General features: G+C 35.2%; 2 protein-coding genes across 9 annotated transcripts in view; one reads left to right on the top strand and one right to left on the bottom strand.

Moving 5' to 3' along the window:
- Positions 1-27,994, bottom strand: part of Pmpcb (peptidase, mitochondrial processing subunit beta) — a 42,668-nt gene that overhangs the window by 1,912 nt on the left and 12,762 nt on the right. The window contains exons 13-15 of one of the 6 annotated variants that reach the window (XR_013435162.1): positions 27,916-27,980; positions 13,012-13,050; positions 1,215-11,512 (exon numbers count right to left, since the gene is read on the bottom strand). Coding sequence is in view for 3 of the 6 variants with exons in the window: in XM_078040196.1 (XP_077896322.1) it covers positions 21,363-21,410; positions 27,916-27,980 (113 nt within the window). In the remaining 3 variants the exon portion in view is untranslated. Of the gene's footprint in view, positions 1-1,214; positions 11,513-13,006; positions 21,411-27,915; positions 27,981-27,994 lie in introns of those variants that run through there. The other 5 variants (XR_013435163.1, XR_013435161.1, XM_078040196.1 and 2 more) reach the window with 5 other exon arrangements.
- The window catches only part of Dnajc2 (DnaJ heat shock protein family (Hsp40) member C2), a 29,751-nt gene that overhangs the window by 851 nt on the left and 906 nt on the right, over positions 1-27,994 (top strand). Inside the window, exons 1-15 of one of the 3 annotated variants that reach the window (XM_040291677.2) lie at positions 1,404-1,420; positions 5,795-5,870; positions 6,594-6,643; positions 12,486-12,584; positions 13,852-13,993; positions 16,029-16,109; positions 16,968-17,033; positions 17,843-17,934; positions 18,021-18,142; positions 18,570-18,719; positions 21,761-21,849; positions 22,000-22,069; positions 24,170-24,354; positions 24,970-25,070; positions 25,340-25,447. In XM_040291677.2, the coding sequence (XP_040147611.1) occupies positions 6,622-6,643; positions 12,486-12,584; positions 13,852-13,993; positions 16,029-16,109; positions 16,968-17,033; positions 17,843-17,934; positions 18,021-18,142; positions 18,570-18,719; positions 21,761-21,849; positions 22,000-22,069; positions 24,170-24,354; positions 24,970-25,070; positions 25,340-25,447 (1,327 nt within the window). In that variant the 5' untranslated portion in view covers positions 1,404-1,420; positions 5,795-5,870; positions 6,594-6,621. Of the gene's footprint in view, positions 1-1,229; positions 1,421-5,794; positions 5,871-6,593; positions 6,644-10,534; positions 10,668-12,485; positions 12,585-13,851; positions 13,994-16,028; positions 16,110-16,967; positions 17,034-17,842; positions 17,935-18,020; positions 18,143-18,569; positions 18,720-21,760; positions 21,850-21,999; positions 22,070-24,169; positions 24,355-24,969; positions 25,071-25,339; positions 25,448-27,994 lie in introns of those variants that run through there. The other 2 variants (XM_005319468.5, XM_013356044.4) reach the window with 2 other exon arrangements.

Here is a 27,994-nt window from a genome sequence, read left to right as displayed (position 1 = left end):
AGACTGAGCGGCTTGGGGGCATCTTTCTGCCCCTAAGGTTGTTTCCTTTTCTTGGGGCTGCTGACTCATGGATCCGTCTGAACACTTCGGGACCGAACTCTCCAGTACCCCAGAAAGATACCCATAAGCATCTCCTTGCTTTCGGCAAAGAGACTACCAGCTGCAAACACCCCACGTGTCTGGGATTGTACAAAGCCTTAACACTTTTTTCCTCCTGTACGTTTGCTCCGGCTTTGTAGTTTAAACGTCAGAACTCAGACACTGCTCTAAAGTATTAAAAGACCCCTCCTTGTGCTGCTGGAAAGATTGGCGGAGATAGACTTTAAAGGCAGTCATAACAAGTGAAACTTGTTCTGCTGCTGTAGATTTTTAGATTTATAGCTCAGGAAAGTTGTGGAAGTCTCGGGTTTCAGATTCCCATTGCCACTTTCATTGGTGCTTGTTAAATGTGGTTTTGAGTGTATCCCCCTTCCCTGACCCAAATTGCTATTTTTCAGTTACCAATATACAGATATACAATGCTTTTCTTACAACAGTGTAGTTTGCAGAGGTCTTTTATGCATTCTCAATGTTTCTAGGAACTAAATGACGTACGTATTGTTTCCATTTTATAGTTGAAGACCTCTCTGAATCATTTCAAGATACACTGTCAAACCTAGATTAAAGCTCATAGCTTCTGAGTTTAGATCCCATAACAGCACAGCAGCATTAGTAAGTCCCCATCAGCTGCTTGTAAAATTATCTTTAGGAACAATCTTGCTAGTGAATCCTTAAAATTATTAGGAGCTATTTTAATTCAAGATTTTAATAATTGAGATAGTTTGAGTTGATTTTTTTTGGAGGTTAATTCCTAGTGACAGTTTATCATTATGTATTGCTTCATTTCCATTATTGGTATAAAAGTAAAGCAATTTGCAACATTTCTTCCTGTTCCCTACCAGTCTTTTATCCACAGAAAAGTATTGGTTTATTATGGACATTATTGAATGGTTTTATATTTTTTTAGTTATCTGGACAAGTTTGATGGAATACTCTGTAGATACTAGAAATGATAATTTCTTGCTACCCCTCATGTAAATAGGATGACTGCAATTATTTTTATAGTTGGTGATTTTAAAATTATATTCTAATGGCATCACTGTTTTAATCTTCCTAAGAAAATATATTGCCCTGAAACAGACTTGTTTCATGTAATACATTGAAGCCTCTCTTACCAATTTCAATCACAGCCTCTGCACTCTGTCAAGTTGAACCTGTGGGAAGATGGTTTGAAGCTTTTGTTAAGAGGAGAACCAGAAATGCTTCTGCCTCTTTTCAGGAACTGGAGGATAAGAAAGAGTTATCAGAGGAATCAGAAGATGAGGAATTGCAGCTGGAAGAGTTTCCCATGCTGAAAACACTTGATCCAAAAGACTGGAAGGTATTTAATCAAATCTTTTGCTCAGTCAGTGCATATTGACATAGGCAATATTCCCATGATTTTCCATCCATGTTTTTAAGTGGTATAAGATAAGCATAATTGAGCCCTTTTTGATTGTTAAGCCCAGAGTTGGGATAGCACTAGCCATAGTAGAAATCCAGAAAGGTTTCACAGGAAAGATTATTTTTAAGCTGTCTTCAAAGGATGAGTGGCAGTTAGTGAATCAAAGAAAACTAGATAGGTATAGATACAAAGGAGAAATAACATGTTCCACTGTAGAGGATTAAAAATGAGTAGAGTGGGATACATAGGGATGGTTGTGAGGAATTAGGCCTAAAATGTACTCTAGACCAAACTCTATTATATCCTTTTTATGATATGCTGAAGAAGGAGTTAAAATTTTATTTTCCGGACAGTAGGAAGTCATCAAGTTTCTAAGCTAATTGTAGAAAAATGATTTTTCTAGTAGAAGAAAAAAGTGCTTGAAAGTGGGGACAGACCTAGAGGGAGAGTGAATAATTTACTGAGATAGGGCTGGTGCAGTAATCCAAGCCTGTGAATAAGGAGATGAACTAAAATTGTGGCTGGATTTCGAACAAGAAGAAACAGGTTTTATTTATTTATTTTGAAGACATAATTGCCAGGCCTTGGTGACCTTACTTGTATGGTACAAGAGAAGGGGAGGTATTCAGAAGGTTTTCAGCATTCTGACTTTAGTGACCTGCTGGAGTCAGTAACAAACACTAAGATGTAGGATGAGGAATTTTGTAGAGGATGTTACCTGTATCCAAATTTAGCTTTGTCAAAAATTGAGGTTCTAGGGGCTGGGATGTAGCTCAGTGGCAAAGTGTCTGCATTGCATTTGCAAAGCCCTGGGTTCAACCCCCAGTTCCCAAAAAAAAGAGGATCTAGCCAGGCATGGTGGAACCACTTGTAATCCCAGCAATGCAGCAGGCTGAGGCAGGAGGATTATAAGTCCAAAGCCAGCTCATTGGTAAAGGATCCCTGAATTCAATCCAGTACTTCGGGGGGGGGGGGAGCGGGGGAGCTCTAATAACCACATTGATATAGATGGTCTGTGACCCCAAAGAGATACTAGAGCCAAAGACATTTGAACTCATTGGCACAGGGTGGTAGTTGAGGCTGTGAGAAATTGAATAACATCAGCTATGGAGAAGAATATAGACAAACAGGTATTACATGTGTATGTTGTGGAATTAAAGTGCCTGAATTGGAGTCTGTTTCCATCACTCTGTGCACTGAGACCTTAGGAAATTTATTGGACATCTCAATGTCTCATTTCCCTTGTTAAAACAGTAAGATTATTAACAGCTTCAAGGTTGTAATGGGGATTAATGAAATGATACATATAAGGCATTTAGTGCTTGGCACATGATAAATGCTAAACAAATTGTGGATAATAAGGTTCCTGTGTCTTAGGTTGTTTTGAGGATTAAATGGGGGAAAGCATGTAAATAAAACCCTCAAGAGAAAAGCAAATAAGCACTCAGAAACTGTTAGCTGACTCTCCTGTCATCAATTTCAAAAGAAAAGGACTGAACATTGAAGGACATGGTTATTTGAAGGGGAAGGAAGAAAAGGAAAAGCAAATGATACTAAGGAGGATTGAAAAAAAAAATAGGGAAATAAAAGAAATGTATTAGTTCAACAAAGATTTGTTGAATTTTAGGCACTATACTCTTCTAGAAACTAAGGGAGGAAGAAGTCTCAAGAAGGAAAAGCATTCATTAGTGTTACTGCTTCAGAGAAGGGTTGCTCATAGAACATGAAATGATGAAAGGTCATTAAATTTGAGAAAACAAGTATACATGGCTTCATTGAAAGCTATTCTGGTAAAAGGATTGAAAACAAATTTCTTGGTGGGTTGAGGAGTGATCAGGGAATGTAGAGATGTAGGTATAAAATACTGTCATAGCTGGATTGTAAAGAAAGAGAAGATAGTAACTTGGGGTGAAGGCAAGGTCAGGAGAAGATAAAATAGGGGAATGTTGAAGTTAAAAAAAAGTCTTAGGTATAGAAATGACATCAGAACATAGTAATGGTTGATTCAGTGTTCAATTAATTATTTTTACTCATTAAGTATGAATCAAGCCTCTGCTGCTTGTCAAACACTGTTATAAGTACCAAGGATATTATGCCATACAAGACAGCATTGTTGCTTCCACATAGTTTATGTTACATTGAACAGACAAAAAATAATGCAGAACATGTGTCCAGTAAGCTCCAGGCAAAGAATTAGAATAGGGTGATATGAATAAACTGTCTAGGTGACTAATTTAGATTGAGTAGATGGGAAAGGACTATGAGTTGACATTTAAGACAAAACATGAATGATTTGCAAAGATGAAAGAGAATAGTATTGCATGTAGAGAGTATGCAAAGGCAGAAAGAAGAAACTGAAAGAAGGCAACTTGCTGTGGCAGAGGGAAGGGCAAGGAATAGTGGTCAGCATTTTAAGGCCTGGTCATTTTCAAGAACTTTGGAGGAAACAACAACCAAGTCGAAATGCAGGTCTCATTTAAGCTGAGACCTAAAGGATAAGAATGGGGTGGGTACAAAGAGAATATGCCAGGCAGGGAGAAAAACTTAGGAGGCCTTGAAGTGAGAAAAGGCTCAGCATTTTCAGTGAACTAGAACACCAATAGAGGGTCATAGGCCAGAAGGTTAGAGAGAGGGAGTTGCTCTATACCTCTGGCCATCAGAAGGGAGGTCTATACTAGAGTTAGTTGGGGGTCTTCAGCATGTATCGAGTATTAGGTATTATATCATCACGTTGGATAAAACCTTGAGGTCTTGTTTGCACATTTTATACAATGTGAGAGATAAACCCGAAAACTGATCTTTGAAAGTCTTCAGGAAGCCAGTAAAGGTGACTAAAAATGTCCACTGGAAGGTGGAGGGGAATGTGGAGAATGGATTCACATTAACTCTTAAAAGAGACAATGTTTCAAGGACAGCCAGTGGAAGTTGAAGTCAAGTGAGGGTGAAAATACCCATGGAAACAAATCTCAGCACCTGTGGTGAGAATGGTCAAAGCAGACTAGATTGAAGTGGGTTGAAAAATGAATGCAAGAGGATAAGAATGTGGTGTGAACAGCTTTCTCAAGAAGTTTAACTGACAAGCAGAACTTTGGGGAAGGATGGCCTCGGAAGGGTTTTTAAGGATGAAAGACAATGGCATCTTATGTATTGATGAAAATAATCCACTTGAAATTTAGAAGAAGGTGAAAGATGCTAACCTGAGAAGCTTAGGATGGATTTCAAAACAAAGGAAGCTGAAGTAATTCATCATGACAGGAAAGGCTTTCTCAATTGTGAAAGTAGGGAAGGAGAACGTGTCCAAGTGCAAGGAGGTTGGTAGATTCTGACATTTAAGTAGGATAATACTAATTTTTAATGGTTTTCTTCAGGTATAATTGATATACAAAAAAACCCTATTATACATCTAATTTAGTTTGGGATAGCTTTGCTTTTTAGTTAAGCAGCAGTCACGAGTGTCGGCTTGGGGATGGAGAAAGGTGTGTGAAGTATGAGGGAAGGCTAGAGGACAGAATGTTTGAAATAGCTAGGAAGTAGAAGAGTGAACTGATTTCCAGACATAATAAAGGATCTATCCATGTGATGTTCGTATCTTGAATTTGAAGGAAAACTAGTCAGTCCTATTTGACTTTTTTCTCCAATGTTGTGTGCCCTCAACTCCTCTTCCTCTTCACCTGATAGCTATCTTCATTCTCCAAGATGGAATGCACAGTTTGAGTTCTGTAAGGAGCCCTCATTCTAGTTGCTACCTAAGCTTATAAATTCACTAGATGTTAACCAAAGGAGAAATGAAAGCAGGTACTTCCTATCCACAGAAACCTTTTCCCTTAGTTTGATTTTTACTCAGCCTACCTTCTTTACTCCACATGGTTCCTCATTTTGTGCTGTCATTGTCCACTGACCCAACCAGAGGAGCTACTGTAAAAAATGCTCCCTTTGGTTCTGAAATATTCCTAGATGTACCTTGATTTCAGAGGGCTACAGGGTATTAATAGATGTTGAGAGAGAAAAGTTTACTTTCAAGTAATTTTAGAAAATGCTAGGTGTTACGGGCCTCTTTGTGTTTGTTTTCCTTTTTGTAATTGGAGGACTTTTTGGAGCCCTTATTAGGCTTATGTGCATAGAAATTATCAAGAAGGCTATACAGTAATTCACATTTCTGAAACTTACATGACCAGAGAGCCTATTTTATTCAGAACTTCTCACTAGACTCCTGCCATGAAAGTTTCACTGTGGGAAATACTGTTTTAGGGTACCATAAAGGGATAGGATATATCGCTCCGTTTCAAACTTGACTCTCTTGTGTCTTATCAGAACCAAGATCATTATGCAGTGCTTGGACTTGGCCATGTAAGATACAAAGCTACACAGAGACAGATCAAAGCAGCTCGTAAGTACTTAGTTATTTTGAAGTAATTATATATTTGTTATAGAAAATGTTATTTTGAAAAAATATGCAGGGTAATAATCTGTTGCCATATCTCTACATTTAACAGTATGTGTAATAATTGTCATAGCAATATAAAATGTAAGACCAAGGTCTCCTTTGCCTTCATAACCAGAAAAAAATTAATGATGTATGGACTTTCTCATTAGGGATTAAAAAATCAGTTTGGGTGTGTGCGTGTGTGTGTGTGTGTGTGTGTGTGTTTGTGAGAGAGAGTGTGTGGGAAGGAGGGAGGGAAGGAGAGACAGAGAGAGAGAAAGAAGTGTGGGGAGCAGGCAGGCAGGATAAAAAATACTCCAATAGCAAGCTATTAAAAATATTTTACCTCTCTTTGGAAGTATGGGCAGCTGTATTTAGTGGGGGCCCTGCTTTGTTTCTTTGGTTTTTCAATATTATTTAGTGGTTTTAGGTCACACCTTTGTCAAAATCACCCTTTCCTCTGCCCAAGAGTCCAGTGCTTTGTTATTACTTTATTTTACAAGATTAAATATCGGGGGAGGAAAATGTTGGGAACTGAGACTTCATATACCTTAAAAAGACACCATCCTTTAATGTGCCTAAATGTCCTGTTCTTTTCATTTCTGTGGACATAATTCCTTAAACACCTTGATTAGTGAAGTTTAATGAAAAAGGTGAAGGTGATTAGTTTTCTGTGTTTTATCTTAGGAGAATGTTCTGCCCTCCACTGTAGAGAATGGATATTGAGGTCAGAGGAGGTAAGATTGTGGCCATTTGAAAAAGGAATAGGGAGTCAAGTCCAGCCAAGAAGAGAAAGTGCTGTGCTTGGATGAACATGGCTAAACAAGAACTTACGTTGAAAAATGCTGGTTGAGACTTAGTTTAGTAGATAAACTCAATTTTTCCCATTAATGCTTATATTTAGGAAAATCACAAATATTTTTTAGTAGTGAAGGGATTTATCAGATTATTTTATACTTATTACTGGATTTCTTAAAAGGCTGGCATGATTTTAGATAGAACATATGCTAGTGTATACAAATAGTTATTGTAATATACATAAATGCCAGGAATTACCATGGGAAAGTATTTGCAGAGTCTTACTATAAAAATAGCATATAAGTACTACATATGTCATGATGCACACAAATTTATAAAAAAAATTAGAACTTATTTTTGAACTATGAAAATATTTGCCATTTTAAAATGAAGGAATTCTTTTGTCTTTCTCTAAAGGATAAAAAATGAGCAAAAATTATAAGGAAATATTCATTTTATTTTTGTTAAGGCCACACTTTTTCTTGACAAAGTAGAAATTAATTTTTGAGTATTCTGTAGTGGAAGTCTTACAATACCTGTGCAGATTGTTAACCGTAAGAAAGGAACTGTAATTCACTCCACACCACCCTGGTTGAATATTAGTATTTATTCAGAAGGAGAGTGTCATTTTCCCTACCTCTATAAACTATATAGTTTAAACAGTTTAAATAGTTCTGTTAACTAGAGAAGTATAAAATAGACCGTTGCTACTTACTGCTTTCTGAAAGTCTAGTCAGAAAGTGAAAATGCAGTTAGTGTTTGCAAATCCATGATTATTATAGTATAAGCATAATAAAAATGTAAGTCTGATAATACTTAAGATCTTTTGCGTTCTTAGATCATATTACAAAACACACTTTAGTATATAAATTGTGTATAGACGGGCATGGTGGTGCATGCCTTAACATGCCTGTAACATGCCTGTAATATGCCTGTAATCCCAGTGGCTCAGAAAGGTGAGGCAGGAGAGTCACAAGTTCAAAGCCAGCCTCAGCACTTAGTGAGGCCCTAAGCAACTGAGCGAGACTGTGTCTCTAAATAAAATATAAAAACATGGGTGGGGATGAGGCTCATGGTTGAATGCCCAGTACCAAATAAATTAAAAAATAAATTATGTAATTTTGTTCTTGAGGTACACATTGGCAAATGGTGTGTAGGTTTTATAATCTTTTTAAAACATGATGTTGAACAAGAGAAGCCAGATACAATAGCATATTATAGCTTTCATTTGTTTGAATAATCAGATAATTTGGATATTCCAGATTTATTTGTGATATTTTAAAACTAAAAACTTTCAAGCTTTTTAAAAATAAAATTATATTTAAATGCTTTTTAAAAAATATTTATTCTTAGTTTCTGGTGGACACAACAACTTTATTTTATTTTTATGTGGTGCTGAGGATCGAAACCAGTGCCCCACGCATGCCAGGCAAGTGCGCTACCGCTTGAGCCACATCCCCAGCCCTAAATGCTTTTTTTAATAGTACCAATGTGATCATACAATAAAAGCCCCTTTACTGGTGTAGCCTCAGAATACCTGAGAAACTTGTTTTTCATGGGTGAGGGAAGGGAAAAGAAAACCTGAAATTATTTATTTTTCCCTTCCTTACTGCAGTATTGGGGATTGAACCCATGAGTGCTCTATCACTGAGTCACATCCCCCAGCTCTTTTTATTTTTTATATTGAATCAGGGTCTTGCAAGTCTCCTGTCTCAGCCCCCTTAGTCACTGAGATTATAGGCAATGTGCCTGGCTGAAATTTCAGTAAATGTATAATAGCTGTTCCCAGATTACTTTTGTTTCTTTTTCTTTTTCTTTTTTTTCCCAAGTTGGCCAGTCTTTTGGCTCTCTTTACATTATTTTCTTAAATTGGGTAATATCTTCAGTCCCTCCCAGGGACAATTTTATAAGTAGGATGATAGAAGCCTCTAATACACATGGGTGACTAAAGATGATCAGGCAGAAAAATCAGTGTAGGAAAAAATAGTGCAGCCTAAAAAGAGACAAACTTGATCCTTTTTACAAAAAAAAGTAAGATATCTTTCAGACTTTATCCTGAGGTTTAAAAGAAAACCCAAGAAGTGTCTATGTTGTCAATGAAATACGAAGATGCTGTACTACAGTGAGGTCAGCATTGGAGAGGGAGATTAGGGAGAAATAAGTAGAGGCTGCATGAAAACTAAAAACTTGAGAGCAGAATATAAAATTACAAAAAATTGCTGATGTATAATTAGAAAATACAGTAAAGCCAGGGACAACCTTAATGAATGTTCCCAAGATTCAGATGAAAAGAATAAAGAAATGCAAGATGTCCCTAAAGAAGAAATAAGAAACAACTACAAATCAGAAAGCTTAACCTGATTTTTAAAAATATGTATGGCTTGAGATTTAGAATATATAGACAAATGACTTAGGTCACTAATCAGCACACACTTCAGAGTCAAAGGAGAACAACAGGCTGTGCTGCAGGAATCCATTTGCTGGCAAGGGGGGAAGAGCACTGCATAGTGAAATTTAAGGCTTTCACTGGCTACATGACAGGGGTCATAGCTTGTGCTCAGTATCAACAGTTGTGAGGCACAGTGATTGTGTCAGTGGTGGGATAAACATGTTTCTGAACTTTCCAGTAAAAATTGAGTCATGAGCTTCCAAACATGATAATTTGGTTACCATGAAAGTTCTGTGAACTGGGCTGGGATTGTGGCTCAGTGGTAGAGCTCTCACCTTGCATGTGAGAATCCCTGAGTTCGATCCTTAGCACCACATAAAAATAAATAAAATAAAGGTATTGTGTCCAACTACAACTAAAAAATAAATATTTAAAAGAAAAAGTTCTGTGAACTACCTAATAACATTTAATAAATTTCTGTTCTGCTTGAACCAGCTAGAATTTTAAAATGCCTGTTTTCCAGTGCTAGTAGAGAAATGACCACCTAACTAGAAGGAAGATCTTGGACTTCAGGAAAACAAATGTATTTGTCACACTTCTGAACCCTTGTAAAAATGAGTAAAAAATTTCCACACAAATGTTCATAGCAGCCTTATTCAAAATGTTCATAAATAGGAAACCACCCTAATGTTCACCAACAGGAAAATGGATAAGCAAATTGCTCTTAGAACATAGAATCCTACTCAGCAATAAAAAATAACATTACTAGTATACTCAAGAGTTTCAAAACATGGTGGTGAGCAGGAGAAGACAGACACAGTAGCATACTATAGGTTTCATTTATATGAAGTTCAAGAACATAAAAGTAATCTGTGGTGTTATAAATCAAAAAGTGGTTGCCTTAGTTGGTAGGGGATGGGAGTCACCTGGGAAGGGGTGCAAAGGAACTCTGGGTAAGGGAAATGGTATACATTTCTTTTGATTGTAACTGTAGTTGCATGTGTATATACAGTTGTTAACTCATTAAATTGAATACTTAATATCTGAACATTTTGTTCTTAAATGTATTTTTTAAAATTTTATCTCAACCAGATGAATAAGATGCAAAACAAAACAGAACAACAATCACTGGGAAATTTTAAAATATTTGGGGGCCTAAAAAATTAAAATTGTGTATATGGATGCAAAAGTAAGATTAAGATTGTTGCCTGTCAAAACTTAAAGGAACGGCAACTAGAATTATACCATAGCAAGTTCATTGCCTTAACCTATTATGTTACTTTCTTTAAAACAGGGGAAAAAATAAAGTAGACTTTCAATTCATTGTTTAAGAGAACAACACTAAGGAAGATGGAGGAAGGAAATAGAAGAGATAAAACAATATTCCAAAATGGGTTTTATAAAGAAGAAAAAAACAAATAGTGAAATATGCAAAGGATGAAAACCATTATAGAAGATACTTTTAATTGAGACTACTCTTATATGCAGTGAATTTGAAAATTTCAGTAAAAACTGAAGAAGAAATTTTTAAAGTTACCAAAGAATTATCTTCTAAAAACCATTTTTAGGCCCAGGTAATTTTTCAGGTGAATATTTCATATGTTAAAGGAATTGAAAATGCTCATGCTGAACATAAACTGTTTTGGAACAGTTCATTTTGTTCTTCCTTTTTTTTTTTTTTTTTCTTTTTTCCTGTGCCGGGGGTTGAACCCAGGGCCTCACTTGTACTAAGCATGTGCTTTGCCTGTGAGCTACACCCCTAGCATGGAACATTTCATTTTGTGAAATTAATGCAGCCCAAGTATGAAGACTTAGCAAACAGAGCTCAAGAGAAACTATGAATAAATCTTATTTGTAACACCAAAAAATAAATAAGTTAAAATGTAGCAGACCTATATTTTTTGGCAGTTACCCTCAAATATATTAGATAGCTATAGCCATTTTTAGGACAGTCCTGGGACAAGAATGAGTAATCAAAACAAGCCCTTATAAAATTTGCTGTGATAAAGGAAACGTTACAAATCAGTGGAAAAGGGAAGTATTATTGATTATATTAGGATTTTAAGAAATGACAAAATTTTAATACCTCTTTGACTATTAAATTCCAGAAAAGATTTAAGGGATTCATTGTTTTTAAATCTAAGCATAGGAAATATTTGTGATACTAGAAGAATTATAAATACTGGAAAAAGCTATAGAGGAAATGATAAGTAATTGTATAAATAAAAATGAATTTTAAAAAACGAACAACACCATTTGGGGGAAAACATTAGCAACAGATATTGAATGTAAAGAGTTGCAGCATGCATATAGGCTGAGGATTCATAGACTGCTTGGATCAGAGCCTGACTTGGCCATAACTTTGTGCAGGTTGCAAAAATTGTGGTTGCTTAACTTCTCTGTGTCTCATTTTTCTCATCTGTGAAATGAAGAAACAAATAATGCTTTTCTCATAGTTATTGAGATAAATAGGCCTGGCTCACAAATGCTCAATAGCTAATATCTTATTGTGAAGTGACACAAACTAAGGATAAAAACAGATAACCCTTCTATCTATAGATAGATGAAAAGTACAAACAAAAAATTTTGAGCACCAGTGATAATTTTATATCAGTGATATTTTATATCTCTAGTGATAAATTTTTTAGACCCTGTGCTAGTTAAGACTATGGTGAAAAGGATGTACACATAAAAAAATGAAATAGTTTAATTTTTGGAATGCACCTTGTTCCTATATTTTTATTCACTAATTTCACTTCTGTATAAATTTATCTTCAGAAAAAGAGTCCTAAATGTGGAAAAATAGTAATATTCAAGGTGATTCAGATTGGAAACAATTCCAATTTCTATCAGTAGAGAAATGCTTACATTATGACAATTCTACTTGAAATGTAGTCCTAAACAGTTAGTAAAAGGGAAGTTTGAAGAGTTGACAGGAAAAATGGAAAAAGGCAAATGATATAATATTAACTTAAAACAAAAACAATATAAATTTATACATACAGTATGATCGCACCTAATTTTTTATTTTTTCTTGTTTTTTTGCAGTGCTGGGGATTCAACCCAGGGCCTTGTTAATAAGCAAGGGCTCTAACACTGAACTACACCCCTCGGCACTCCTAAATTCTTTAAAGCATATCCTTAAGGGAAAAAATACCTATGTATAAATATACAAAAACATTATATATTTGTCTTTGGGTGCTGGCACTTTGGCTGATTTCTTAAAATAATTGTTTCAGTTGCTCTTTAATTTTCACACTTAATAAGCACGCATTTCACCTTGGAAGAAAAGATTTTAAAATTAGCATTGCAATTTTGGAGATGGTCTGTATTTAGCTCATCCTTATTTTTGGTTTTGATGCCTGAAGTGACAAATCTGACTCATTTTGTAGATAAAGCAATGGTCTTAAAACATCACCCAGACAAACGGAAAGCAGCGGGTGAACCAATAAAAGAAGGAGACAACGATTACTTCACTTGTATAACTAAAGGTAAGAAAATATTTTACAATCGGAAATTTCTGAAAGTAATTTTTATTTAATAAATGCTGGGATTGGGTTTCCTATGTGTGATATAGTTCATTTACTATCACATGGTATCTTTAAATACTTTCAGTTATATCAGGTTATTTATTTCCCCAAAATCTCACTATACAAAGTGAGGTTCCCCCAGCCAGCAGCAATAACACCTGGCAGCTTTTTAGAAATGAACATCTCAGGCCCTGCAACTACTGATTAGAATCTGCATTTTAATGGATCTCCAGATGACTCTTACCGGAAGCTTATACAAGCATTGTATTTAATGATGAGACTACTAAAATCTTTGCCTATCAGTTTCTTTGTGAGAGTAAATTGTTCCTTAGATCTTTTGCTAATTTAAATTGGGGGCTGGATGTGAACTCAGTGGCAGAGCACTTACCTAGAATGTGTGAGGAGACCCTGGGTTCCATCCCCAGCACTAGGAAAAAGTAATAATAATTAAGCTAATTATATCATTATACAATAATTATATATTGCTAATTTACATAGCAATATGCTCATTAAGCAAGCAAACATAGGTAACCACCATTTCTAAATGTTTCCTAAATGTGATTTTATTATTTTTTATTTTTGTGGGTACCAGGGATTGAACTCAGGGGCACTTGACCACTGAGTCACATCCCAGCCCATTTTTGTGTTTTATTGAGAGACAGGGTCTCCTCGAGTTGCTTAGCACCTCACTTTTACTGAGGCTGGCTTTGAACTCAGGATCTTTCTGTCTCAGCCTCCCGAACCACTGGGATTACAGGCGTGCGATACCACACCCAGTGTGATTTTACATTTTGATGATACTTGTTAAATAATTATATGTGCATTTTTCAAAATTCTTCATCTTAGCCCACTCATATCACACATTACTCTAGAAACCTAAGAGCCTTCCATCTTTTACAGCCATGAGATCCAACAGTTAATTTTCTTTTCCCCCACAGTCGTCATCATCATTTTTCAGTTACTGTTTAAAGATTTTTTTGTTACTTTCCTATCAGAAGTACTTAAAGGAGTTGCATCCACTCATATCCAGAAGTGCTAGAGCTGTCCTTACCTAAATTAAATCCTCCCCACCCCCCAAAATTTTAAATATGAAAATTAATAACGTAAAAGAGGGGGATATTTGTTTTCTCTTAGAAAAAAAAAAGGGTAAACTTATGGTGCTGTAATCTTGCTTTTTTTCCTGGGGTAAACTTAATAGTGCTATAATCTTGCTTTTTTCCCCCCTCAGCTTATGAAATGTTATCTGATCCAGTGAAAAGACGAGCATTTAACAGTGTAGATCCTACTTTTGATAACTCAGTTCCTTCTAAAAGTGAAGCAAAGGATAATTTCTTTGAAGTGTTTTCTCCAGTGTTTGAAAGGAATTCCAGGTGAGTTAAAGCATTTCCACTTTTGATCATAAAATCCTCTATTAGCTTGCTTTGTGCAGTCCTCCAGCTTTTTGCTGTTTTCCCCTGATATTAGTTTTATTTATAAAATTGTTTCCACTGTCTTGTCCTCCTCATCTTTTATTGAGCCCTTCTGGTAAACTTATTTACTTATTATTCTCATTTATTTTGTTCTCTAAACAAAATTCTGCCTTTCCATAGTGAAATTCCTTTATCGTTTATGGGATATTTTCCTTTGGCTAAAAAGTTATATCTGGCTTTATGTAATGTGATATTGATAGTTAGGTAATAGTACTTTTTTTTTTTTTTTTTTAACTTCCTCTCTATCTGTGGGTACACTGTTTGGCTCATTATGAGTTTTTTAAAAAAAGAAAGAAAAGAAAAGGGCTCATGGTCCTTTTTCTTCTTCTTTTTTTTTTTTTTTTTTTTTTGGTACCAGGAGTTGAATCCAAGCCTGCTTAACTACTGAGCCACACCCACAGCACAGTCTTTTTTATTTTAATTTTGAGACCAGATCATTTCACTAATTTGCTGAGGCTGGCCTCAAACTTGTGATTCTCCTGCTTCAGTCTCTATTATTGAGATGATAGCATGTGCCACCACACCTAGCTTGATCCTTTTTTTTTTTTTCCCCATACAAGATTATCATAAGGCATCTCTGACAAAGGATGATTTACATTTAAGATTAAAGCATACATAATTTATTTCAGTAAAATGTTTTTTATAATAGTATGCATAGTGTCAGTATTCTATATTTTTTGTTCCCTCAAAGCCTGTTTTGGCTGTGCGTTGGATTCATCTGGAGAGCTTAAAAAAAACTTTTTACTGCCTATTGCTTGCAGAGAGATGCTGATTAACGGTAGGAAATTTTAATCCTCTCTGGTGATTCTACTGTGCAGCCAAAGTTTTGAACCTTCCCCCCCTCCCCCTTTAGTACTAGCGGTTGAACCAGAGGCGCTTACTCACTAAGCCTTTTTGAAATGTTTTATTTTGAGACAGGGTTTTGCTAAGTTGTGTAGGACCTCTCTGAATTGCTGCAGCTTGCTATGAACTTGGAATCCTCTTGCCTCAGCCTCCTATGCTGCTGAGATTACTGGCATGCACCACTGCAACCAGCTGAACCACTTATTTAGTAGTTTGATGCGGCCTACTGGTTGCTCCTCTCTGTCTTCTCACATTTATTTTAAAACAGTACTGAAGGTGATATAAAGAAATAGCTTTTTTTGTTTTGTTTTGTTAGTGGTACTGGAAAGATGGAACACAGGGACATTCTACCCCTGAATTACATCCCTGGCCCTTTTTATTGTTTAATTTCAGTAAGTTGCTGGGGCTAGCCTCCAATCTATGAACTTCCTGTGAGCTGGGATAACAGGCATGTGCCACTGTACCTGTATTTTTGTGTGTAGTGATTTAATAAAGTAGAAAACATGGGTCAGTAGCAGCCATAGAGTCCTTTTCAGAGGTGATGCGTGAAATGCCAAGCCTAGAAGTCTAGCTCTTAGGCACAGGTGGTGGTGATAAGGGATGAAAGTTTGTTCTTTCTGTAAATATTAACATTTATTTTAAAGGCCAGGCCTTACATTAGTGTTGCTTCTGTGCTACCTGTTTAGGGGAAGGAGTAAGTGAGCTTGGGGAAAGAAGGCTAGTTGCCATTTTTTCCTAACCTGTCTGACAGCTACTATATCATTGTATCTTGGGACTGGGAATATATCTCAGTGGTGAGTGCAAGGCCATAAATGCAATCACCAGCACTACAACAAAATCATTAAACTTTTTGAACTGAAGATAACCTGAAAGTTATTCCATTGTCTCTTGCCACCTTCTAATCCATTCTTCACACCTACATTGTTTGTCATGTGATTGTTGACCTTCCAACTCTCATCTTTTAATTGCAGAGATTATAGGGGAGGGAGGTTAAAGGGGATTAGTAAAGGTCCTTGTTGTTTTTAATAAATTAGGCTGTAGGTAGAACTTTTGTGCAAAATTTTTCAGTTAAATTTTTCTTTTAATATATTAGATGGTCAAATAAAAAAAATGTCCCTAAACTTGGTGATATGAATTCATCATTTGAAGATGTAGATGCATTTTATTCTTTCTGGTAAGTAAATACTTCTATGAAGTTGTCATTTTTTTAAAAATATTCAATAAGTACTTGATGCTTTATAAATTAATTGAGGGATGGGTGACTTACTGAACAAAAAGCACTATTCCAAAATGAATAAAGGTTTCACATGTTTTATGTCTTCTCTATGATATTCAGGCTTTTATGAGTGTTTTATTTAGCTTGTTTTCTATTAATGAGATCTAGGTTACAAGCACACTGTAGCAGTTAAAAAATAAAATCATTTGAATTCAATGAAAATTAACACATTTTCACTTAGCAGTTTTCCCATTAAAAGTGTTTGTGCATTTGAGGAAGACATTGCTTTGTGTTCAAGTTTATTGATTTTCAGTAAACAATATTTAGCACATTTTATTGTGTATTGTTTCCTTATTAAATATCTAATAAATAATGGAAGCATAAATTCACTGTAGGAAAAATTATGTAAGATTTAGTTGCCAGTTCAGTTGTCTATACATTCAGAAATAAAATAACCATTACTGGAGTTACTTTAAGGCTTCACAGAAAATGAGAGTAAAGGCAGGGAAAATTTAACAAGTCCTAGGCAAGAGAGAAACAAACCTAAGAAAGAAAAGAGGACAGTGAGATGTGACTTCTTTTTTTTACTTAAGCGTGATGAATGTATTTTCAGTTTTCATACTAAATGTGGAGTCATTTAACACAAGATGATGACATCAAGGACTTGAGCATTGTATTGGTTTAATACCAAAGGGAGGGAAGGAACCATTCAGACTAACTTATTTACTTGCCATTACTATTTTTAAAAATTATATGTATCTAATTTAATTTTAAAAGGAATGTTATTCTGTGTTAATTTTTTTCTATCTAATTTAGGTATAATTTTGACTCTTGGAGAGAATTTTCTTATTTAGACGAAGAAGAAAAAGAAAAGGCAGAATGGTAGGTATGCACATCATTAATAAAGGAATATATTCCTTTGGTACCTGTGATAATATAAAAATAAGGTGTGGGTGTATACACACACACACACACACACACACACACACACACACACACACACACACATATACAAATATATGCTTTTGTGTGAGTGTGTATTTTCTCTTGGTGCTGGAAATTGAAAGAAGGGCCAAGTATATGTTGCACATGTGCTTTACCACTGAGCTACATTCTCCAGTCATTATTTTCTCTGACACAGTATTTTGAAATTCCTCTATATAAATTAAACTAGATGGGGCCAAAAGAGTAACTGATTAGGCTTATGCTTAAGAAATTGCCAAGAGGGTGGCACACACCTAAAATCCCAGCAGCTCAGGAATCTGAGGCAGGATTATCACAAATTCAAGGCCAGGCTCAGCAATTTAGGCCCTGTGCAACTTAATGAGACCCTTTCTTATCATTAAAAATATAAAAAGAGCTTGGGATGTAGCTCAATGAGTGGTAAAATCCCTCTGGGTTTATTCCCTAATTACCCTCCTTGCCCCAAAATTGCCAAGATAACTCAATTCAGCAAATTTTTCTTTTGGTTGCTTAACCTAGGTTTTATTATACTTTTCCCAGAGTACGGAAGAAAATTCTTTTGACATGCATGTCCAAGAAAACTAACCAAAACTGATAATAAACAGAAGCACACTTCAGTGTTAGTAGTGATATAGCATTGTTAATTTTGTAAGACATTATTACATATAAATTTATAAAATATTACTCTTTCCAGTCATAATTTGTTTCCAATATTTACTATTATATAGTCGTGATGAGAGAAGATGGATTGAAAAGCAGAATAGAGCAACAAGGGCACAAAGAAAAAAAGAAGAAATGAACAGAATAAGAACATTAGTTGGTAAGTATAATTAATGTTTTTATAACTGATGTTTAAAGTTCTTTAAATGTTAGAATTTAAAAGATTCACTAATTTTTTTGGGGTAGACAATGCCTATAGCTGTGATCCAAGAATAAAAAAATTTAAGGAAGAAGAAAAAGCCAAGAAAGAAGCAGAAAAGAAAGCAAAAGCAGAAGCAAAACGGAAGGAACAAGAGGCTAAAGAAAAAGTAAGGTGACATTTGATTATGTTGGACTTTAAATATTTGTTAATCATTGAAAAATAGTTAAAATAACTATAATCTGGAAGCAGGAAATTGGGTACTACTATAATTGAATCTTAACAAGTTGGTAAAATCAATATTTAGATCTTCCTTAATAGCAAATAGTTATTGAACAAAAACATAATCTCATATAAATTTTATGTCTTAAATCTGACTTTATATTATGCTTATTTCTAACATGTTTGTTTTGTTTCCTCATAAATGCTTGTAGAACTTTGGTAGCTTGCTTTCCCTCCTAGTTCAACCTTCAATTTTCAATAAGTTGATGAACCATTAATTTGTTAATTTCTAATTAAAAGATTTAATTTTTAAATCATTACAGAACATTTTGAAATGCTAATTATCAAAACAATTTTGCTCTTCATTTTTAAAGCAAAGACAAGCTGAATTAGAAGCGGCTCGGTTGGCTAAGGAGAAAGAAGAGGAGGAAATTAGACAGCAAGCGTTATTGGCAAAGAAGGAAAAAGATATCCAGAAAAAAGCTATTAAAAAGGAGAGGCAAAAACTTCGAAACTCATGCAAGGTATGTCAGGCACCAGTAAAGCAGGCAGCTGATTAAGCTTAAAGATTATTTCTTTTCTTAAATTTTGTTTTTAGATTAATTTTTTTCTATTCTGATTCCTCATCCAAATTCAGATCTGATTTTCTCAGTGTTTTTTTTTAATAGTTGATTTAAACAAATTAGAATTTAAATAAGTCACTATAAAGCCTTCAGTTATTGTAACTTCTAATTATATTTCTTAAGACCCTCTAATTCTGTTACAACCTACCTACCATCACTTCTCCCCACCACATGGCCATGTTTGTTGGAGAAACCAAATTATTTTCTGAGAACGTGCAACAATTTGGTTTTAGCTGGTTGCTTCCTAATGAACAAAGTTAATTTTTATCTTAAAAAAAGTTTCTTTGGAAGTTAATACTTTTATCTTTATCTAAACAAAGGGATATCATTTGGGTGAGTACTGGTAGTTTTCATTCAAATACAATTTTTATTAAACATATTGATAGAAAAACCCAAATTTCTTATTGTAATTTTGTATAAGAGATATTCTTACATTTTTAAATTGGTAAATTCAGAGAGCAAATTGTACTCTATTAAACTGTGTCAAATAAGTATATTTATGAAATTCCAAGCTACAACAGATTGCTATAAGAAAATATTCTATACCACTGTAGTTAAATTCAAGAAATATGTAAATGCTTAATATGTATAGAAAAATCATGTTATCTTTCACATGACCATCCAGAAGGCTTTAGACACTAGTATGTTTAGTATAAAATATCCTAAATATTCAGTTAATAACACAATTGAAATTAACCAGCCCCTCAGGTTGGGGAAATAGCTCAATTGGTAGAGTGTTTGTCTTGCATGTACAAGGCCCTGGGTTCAATCCCCAGCATCACAAAAAAAAAAAAAAGAAAGAAAGAAAGAAATCAACCAGCCCCATCAGCAAATTTAGAAGGAGAATTAATGAAAACACAAGTACTGGTTTGTCTCTTTAGACATTTTAGTAAACTAGGAAAATTTAGAAAAAAATGAAGTATTCTATTCACAGTTTTCCTGGGTGGAAGATTATTTTTAGGAGAATGCAGTATATCAAAATGGTTAAGAGCATGGACTTAGGATAGGCTGTCTGGGTTTGAAGTCATTCTCCACCTATCACTTATCACCTGTGGGACCCTCTGGAGGTTACCTAAACACCTTAGTGCCTTGCTTTCCTCACCTGTTCTGTAGCTGACATAATAGTTAGTCATAGAGTTGTGAATGTTGAGTGAAATGATTCACATATAATTGGCACATTCAGTGTATGATGAGAATGTGAAAAAAAAAAAAAGACCAGATATCAACTAGAAAGTGAATAATTCTTAAGAGATTTTTGCATAAGTGAGGGAACAAATTCTGATATTTAGTAACTTTGTTTTATTCTCCTTTCCAGCATGAGTTAATTTATTCAGTCATCAAGTATCTGATGAGCATTATACTGGGTACCAAGCAATTTTAATTAATGTAGGTATAATGATAACACAGTCCTTGCCTTCAAGGAATCCACTGATTCCTTGTAATAGAAAACGACAAGTAAACTAGCAATTCGAACACTTCAAGATGAGCGTGAGCACTAGGATGAAAAGATACCAAAAATGTAGTCAAGGAAGGCTTTCTCTTTAGTAGCATTGAGCCAGGCAAAGCAGTGTGTACACCAGATAAAAGACAGGAATATTGAGTGAATTCAGATATGCAGAGATAATGAGGTTTACTGAGTGAGAAGCACCTGAACATGTAGGAGGAACAAGGTTTGAAGGGCTATTTAATGTCTTGCTAAAGAGTTTAAATCTGATCCTGAGTTGGTTTTGGTTAGAGTGTTCAGAGAAGAGGCACAGAGACTAATCAGGAATTTTTGGTACATTCCAATCGGTGTGGCTTGAAATAAGGTAGAAATGGTGGGAATGGGAAAAAGTAAATGAGATGAAGTATTTCGGAAGTATAATAGGTTACTGACTGTTGGGACTGATTGTATATTGGGGACAGCATGGGAGAAATAAAGTTTATAGATACCTTGGTTTCTGGCATGGTATACTGGATGAGTAGTGATAGCATCAATTGAAATAGAAGACAGAGGAGGCGGCAAATGATGAGTCCAGTTTAGGGCACATTGAAACTATTGGGACACCCAAATGAAGGGACCCGGGGCATATAGAACATATTATAGAGTTCACAAGCAGGATCAACACAGACTCATGCACATCTTGTGGCACTAGAAACCATTCAAGTACATTAGATCACTCTGGGAGAGAATATAGAGTAAGGAAGGTGGAAGTTGGGACCCTAGTGAACACCAGTCCTTGAGATACTGCTATAAAGGAAGAGAAACCTGAGAAGTAATCAAATCGCTAGAAGAAAAATCAATAGTGCTTTTAGAAATATCAGCAGTAAAAGAAGTATTGAGACTTTGATGAGAGCCAAAACAAACGGATCAAATGGGCAAGAAGAAGTAAGGAATAGGAGGTATGTCAGTAGCAGCTTAAACATGATAAGTATTTTCCAGTTACTTCCTATAATCCAGTTACATTATGGTGTTCAATTCTGATCTTAATATTTCGTTAATCATATTTTTTGATAATATCTCCTGTCCCTTAGCAGGATATATTATTATATATTTCTTTAATTTCACATTTTCAGTAGACTTCTCAGTGAAGCACATGTGGGAACAGGCAGCTGAAAAAAGAATTTTAATTTGAGTCAGCCTACACATTTCTTTAACTTTAATTGGTTCTTTGAGGTCCACTTATAACTTGTTAACATTCAGAAGGTATTGTTCACCATCTCCTTTTCTGTTTTACTCCCCTGCCTACACTTGGCATAATGCCTTTTATTGTAAGCTAATAATAATGGAGACCACTGGACAGTATGCTGAGAATATAGTTAGTAATGGGCACAAGGACATTGTATACATCTACATGAAGAACCTCCTGAAAAGTTTATGCTTATCATCATATTTATGTTGTATTTGCATCAGTGTTATATCAGTAGATAGAAAATAAAAATGTTTGTGTTTGTGTTTTTAGACCTGGAATCACTTTTCAGACAATGAGGCAGAACGTGTTAAAATGATGGAAGAAGTGGAAAAACTTTGTGATCGCCTTGAACTAGCAAGGTATATGTATGGAACAACCATTGAAGTCTTTTTTGGGACTTAAAGTTTCTTTTTTTGTATGTGGTGCTAGAGAATTGAACCTAGAGCTTCATGCATCACATGTTCTACCACTGAGCTATACCCACAAGTCCTCATTCCTTTTTTCTTTAGCTTACAGTGCTTGAATGAAACACTCACATCATCTACAAAAGAAGTAGGAAAGGCTGCTCTGGAAAAACAGGTAATAGAAGAACATGTAATTTCTACTTATATTTAGCATTTAATTATTTTACCTTACCCTTCTTCACCTAATACTAGGTTACTAAGGGTAAAGAATATCTGATTTCTCTTTGTCTCCCAACTTTTTTGTTTATATAAAGTGCTGTTGTTGATTTAAATTGGATTTAGTATGTTTTTCATACTAAATGAAATAGTAAAATGTTAGATTTGTGGTATCTAGCACATTAATCACTAGTTTTTTTTGTTGTTGTTTTTGATACTGAGTATTGAACCCAGGGATGCTTCACCACTGAGCTACATTCCCAGTCCTTTTTATTTTTTTATTTGGAGACAGGGTCTCAATAAGTTTCCTCAAACTTGTGATCCTCTTGCCTCAGCTTTCCAAATTTGCTGGAATTACAGGCATGTGCCACCATGTCTAACGCTTTAATCATCAGTTTTTATAAAATAATGTTAAAAAATAAATTTTTAATTTCCCTGAATATTTTCAGAGGATAACATTTAGAACCAAAAGAGATTTTTGTTTTGTCCAGTATATCTTTCATTTTATAGATAAAGAATCAGACCCAGAAGTTAAATTCAGTTCAACAAGTATTAGTATTCTATAGATAAAGCATATGCCTAGGCATTCTTGGAGAAATACCTAATGCTACTGCTGCCACAAAGGGATTCAGAAAGTTATGCCGAAAGTAAAGCCTCAAGGATCAAAATATGGAGGACCTATGCTAAATGTAAGAGAGAAGGGGCAAGTCCACATCTGAATAGTCAGAGGCTCAGTGAAAGGTCTGAACCAGCCTTGGAGGAAGGGCAGTACTAAAATGGAAGGTTGAGAAACAGCATAAATTGTAAAATAGAGGTAAGAGTAGAAAGTTAAGAGGAGTGGAAAATGAGGTTGGCTATGAAGAGAAGAGCCATAACTTTTTGTTTAATATTGTGACCAGTTTCTGTTACTACAAAACCTTTGAATTGCAGAAGATTCAACTTTATACTAATTATTTGGCATTTATGGGTAGGATGCGTGGGATAGATAAAAAAATAACTAGTTTTAATTATATCAGTAAGGATCTGTACTATGAAAGATGGGAAACAGGAAAAGCTTTTCAAAATTAGAATTATAGGGACTTCATGACTGGTTCTAAGTATTGAATGAAAGAACTGAATTAAAGATGGCTTCATGATAGCTGCCAACAAAAGTCTCATGCACGTTTTGTAAAGGAACACCTGTGGAGGAATACCTGTGAGGAAGCACACAAAGAACAGACAGAGACACAAAAAGTAAAGCAGGTAGACAGGATGGAGTGGATAGGAGTGAAATGAAGTGGTGAAGAAAAAATGCAGAAGTGAAGTGTCCACTCCTTCCTGCCTGGGAGTTTAACTCAAAGAACACATACCTCCCATTACCCTGACTATATTCTAATTAGTATTTCTTTAACCAAAGTGCTAGCTAACTGAGATAAAGTCCAGGTTAATACAAACACACAGCCCCTTCTCTCCAAGGACATTGCTAGGGAAACCAGATAGTGCCTGCATAGTTGTCTTATTACCTCAGAGGGAAGAGGCTCCTGGGAATCAGGGCGCCAATTATTCCCTGGGAGTTTGCTCACCAGGGGAACACTTCCCTGGATGTTTGCATGGTCAGAATACCTACAACATTTGAAGGTAGACTAGAAGGTACAAAGGATAGAACTTCAATATAAAACAGGACACGTATCTCTGTTTATCTTTTTGTGACAGATAAGTGGTATTATTTGCTAAGAGTGCATATGAGCTTAAAGAGAGGTTCAGTATGGCCTTGTGTATGATAATCTAGTGACCTTCAACTTGACAAAGTTCTGTCTAAAGCATAAAGAAATCTCATGACGTGAGTATTGGGCAGGTCAGTCTTTGGGTGGCTGTTGGTTCTTCAAGCAGACCTATGCAGCCTGGAAGCCAGAGTGAAAAGCCGATACCAGTTTGGCCTAGGAGGAGTATAGTGTCAAAATGAGGATGACATAGAAAATTGAGTAAAATTTAGAGTTAAGGATCACAAAGTCCCAGCCAGAAAAGGTGTGTAGAGTACAGGATGCTTTAAGTCCCTGACTTATCTATAATATTTGTGTAGATAGAAGAAATAAATGAACAAATTAGAAAAGAAAAAGAGGAAGCTGAGGCTCGTATGCGACAAGCATCGAAAAATGCAGAGAAATCAACTGGTGGAGGTGGAAGTAGTAGTAAAAATTGGTCAGAAGATGATCTGCAGTTGCTAATTAAAGCTGTGAATCTCTTCCCTGCTGGAACAAATTCAAGGTATTGGTTTTCATGAAATTTTTCTTCAACACATACTGGAGCCCAGAGATAGTGTCAAAAATCCAAATTGCAGCAATGATTATAGCATTAATTTGCAGGGATAAGCCTGAGTCTGTAAAACTGCCTTCTATTAAATTCTGTTTAACAATGCATTTTTAACCTTATTAGTCTTATCCATTACACCAGCACATACATACAGCAAGATGTTTTATCAGTTAGTTGCTCCCCACCACAAACCGGAGCTTATTTTTGATTCTAGGTTGAGCACTCAAAGAAGCATTAGAGACCCAGCCTCTCTTATTATAATAGAAATGGAAACTAAGGCTATTTTTAGTGATCTCTCCTTTTTTTAAGAAGTATGTGTTAATTTGGCAGTATACATAAACGTATGGTTTTATTTTTGTTGGTTTATACACAGAATCATAAAGTTTTAGCAAACTTAAAATCAAGATTATAGATAGTTGATTTCAACATGTGAAAAACAAGAACTATGTAGTCCAGGCAATAGTAAGGTTGAGTAATAAATAAGACCACCAATGTATAGCAATAAAAACGTAATGGTATCTGTTTTGTTTTTTTCTTAATATTACTAAATTCGTATGTTGATTGTTGTAGATGGGAAGTTATTGCTAATTATATGAACATACATTCCTCTTCTGGCATCAAAAGAACTGCCAAAGATGTTATTGGCAAAGCAAAGAGTCTTCAGAAACTTGGTGAGTGACAGTTTTGAGAAATCAGTTTGGTACCTTGGATACATTGTTTTTAAGTAATTTTTTATAATTTAATTAAAAACTAAATGATGGGGTTGGGGCTGTAGCTCAGTGGTAGAGGGCTTGCCTAGCATGCATGAGGCCCTGGGTTCGATCCTCAGCACCACATAAAAAATAAAGGCATTCTATCCATCTACAACTACAAAAATAAAAAATAAAAAACTAAACGAGATATTTTGTTAATGTTACAACATTTTCTTTTCATTCCTCAGACCCTCATCAAAAAGATGACATAAACAAAAAAGCTTTTGATAAATTTAAAAAAGAACATGGAGTGGTACCTCAAGCAGATAATGCAACACCTTCAGAACGATTTGAAGGTAAGTTCTTTTTAGAAGTAGAAAATGCTAGCCAAGATTCCAGGCTATTTAAGGACTTAAAAAACCTGGGGTCTGTTCAGAATGATTGGAAAATAAAATGTTTGACAGGAAGATGTAAAGCAAGAATTTTTAGACAGTTGCATTGTTTACTTCTGCTGACCATTAATAGTTGAGAAGTGCAGTTCTTCCCAATCAGAGGCCATAGAGGAGGGGCTATCCTTGTTCACCAGATACTACAAATGACTGTTGGGTGTAATTGGAGCAGTTAAAGAAATAATAGTATTTAATCAAGGTTAATTTCCTGGTTTTGAAACATTTATGAATGCCCTTATTTTTATGGAAAAAGTATTAAATTATTTAGGGAAGGTATTCGTGTCTAATAAGGTAGTCTAAAATGATTCAGAATACATTTCCATACATAAAGAAAATAAGCAAATATGGCAGAAATGTTCACATTTAGAGAATCTAGTTAGAACAGGAATTTTTTACTCTCTAGAAAGAATTTCAAAATAACAAAACCCATTAGAATGCTGTCACTGTTTTGAGATTCTTCCTAATTTGATTATCCTGAACCAGTGTTTTTTAAACTACAAATCACGACTCACAATAGTTACAAAATCAATTTAATGGGTTGTAAATACAAAATATTAGCAAGTGTTAAACTTGTAAACAGGTTTTATATGTACAGTTTTGTCTGCACATGCGAGTGTGTGTATGTGTATATGTCTGTCTGTCTTTGGGATATGATACAAAGTTGTGGGGGTTTCTTTAACTGTGAGAAAAACATTTGAAGAAGTTGTTTCACTTTATGTTTTTGTGAGCCTCCAACCCTTTCTCTTCTTAAACTAATCTTGGGTATGCTTTCCATATCATCATTCCAAATTTTTTTTTTTTTTAATCTAATAGACTTCATTCTACGTAACAAGTTGTCTCTGTCTTCTAACATTCCCAGTTTTTTTTGTATTCTTAGACTGGCAATTATCCCCAAAGGTAGTTTGAAAATAGAGGAGACTTAGAATGTTCTAGAAAGGAAGGGGAATCATTCTGTCCTTATAAAAATCTAGGACGAGTTGTTTGAGCTAGATTTTATTTTGGCTTATGTGAAGATAAGTAACCAAAGGGGAAGTTTCAGAACACCTCTTAAGAGGGCACTTTTTTTTTTTTTTTTTTTAACTTTTCAAAGTTATTTTTTATTTTTAGTTGTAGATGGACACAATACCTTTATTTTATTTATGTGGTGCTGAGGATCAAACCCAGTGCCCCAAGTATGTGAGGCAAATGCTGTACCACTGATCCACAACCCCAGCCCTAGAGGGCACTTTTTAAAAGTTTATTCCTCTCCTTTATCTCTTCTATAAGATATCATTGTTCAGATACTAGCACACTATTCCCAACTCTTCCTTATGGAACTTTTCATGTTGGAGAGAGACGCTGATGTTTGTGCCCACATCCAGTCTTCTTTCTATGAGAAGTGAATGACCCTGTGAGGGCAGGATTGACTGGCAGTGTTGCTATCTGTGTGTGACTTCATCTCCTTATTTATTTTTATGTGGTGCTGAGGAACCCAGTCCCTTACCAGCGCTAGGTGAGCACTCTACCACTGAGCAACAACCCCAGCCTCTTGAATAATGGTTTCTAATAGGAATTTTGCAACACTGTTTCACTTTATTTGGGTATTAAGTAACTGGAAAACTTCAGAAAATAATTGCATGTTACTTCCATCTTTTTTCTATGAGGAAATGAACTAAATGTGTATTAAGGTGGGCTTTAGACCAAGAAAAAGAAATTCAATTAAAGGCTTCCTGGAATTTAAAAGCTACCCTCAGAAAATGCTAATCTCCTTCAAATATGGATATGTTCTTTGCCTTGTTTTGAGTTAGGTGTCAGTTTTTTTTTAATTAGGAAATACTTTTTTAAAGCTTTATATTATACCCAGTCTTCTCACAGAGTATAATTTCAAACAGTTGTCAGATTATGGATAGTATATAGGGGTTACTGCATGATCTGAAGCAACTAGATTGCCAGTAGTCCATTAATTTAGAATAACCAAATTAGCTCATCATTTTAACACTCTCATTTCATGTGCAGAAGTGGGCTGACGCTTACTATCCTTAGGAAATATATTTGTCTCTGACACATGTATTAGAAGTTTTCCAAGTTTTTAGCAGTCTACTCCACAAGATTTTAGCAGGTGTGGTGACAACTAATCTTAGCTTGTCCCTATAGCACTGAAAGTTTGGGCACTTAATTTTGATAGGCTTGTTTCCTCCAGTGTAAAATGTTTCCCAGGAACCTATCCAAACATTGTGTAACTCGAGGCAGTTCTTTGTCCTCTCCTACTTGTAAGGAATAAACAAATCTTAAATGTCTTAGTCATGGTTTTGAGCCCAAGAATACAAGTTTTAAATCTAACTTTAAAAATGAGGTGTTGGGGGCTGGGGATGTGGCTCAAATGGTAGCGCGCTCACCTGGCATGCGTTCGGCCTTGGTTCGATCCTCAGCACCACATACAAACAAAGATGTCTGCCGAAAACTAAAAAATAAAAA

The sequence above is a fragment of the Ictidomys tridecemlineatus genome, chromosome 2 (assembly GCF_052094955.1).
Source record: "Ictidomys tridecemlineatus isolate mIctTri1 chromosome 2, mIctTri1.hap1, whole genome shotgun sequence".
Taxonomy (NCBI): domain Eukaryota; kingdom Metazoa; phylum Chordata; class Mammalia; order Rodentia; family Sciuridae; genus Ictidomys; species Ictidomys tridecemlineatus.
This window is presented reverse-complemented; position numbering and strand designations above follow the sequence as displayed.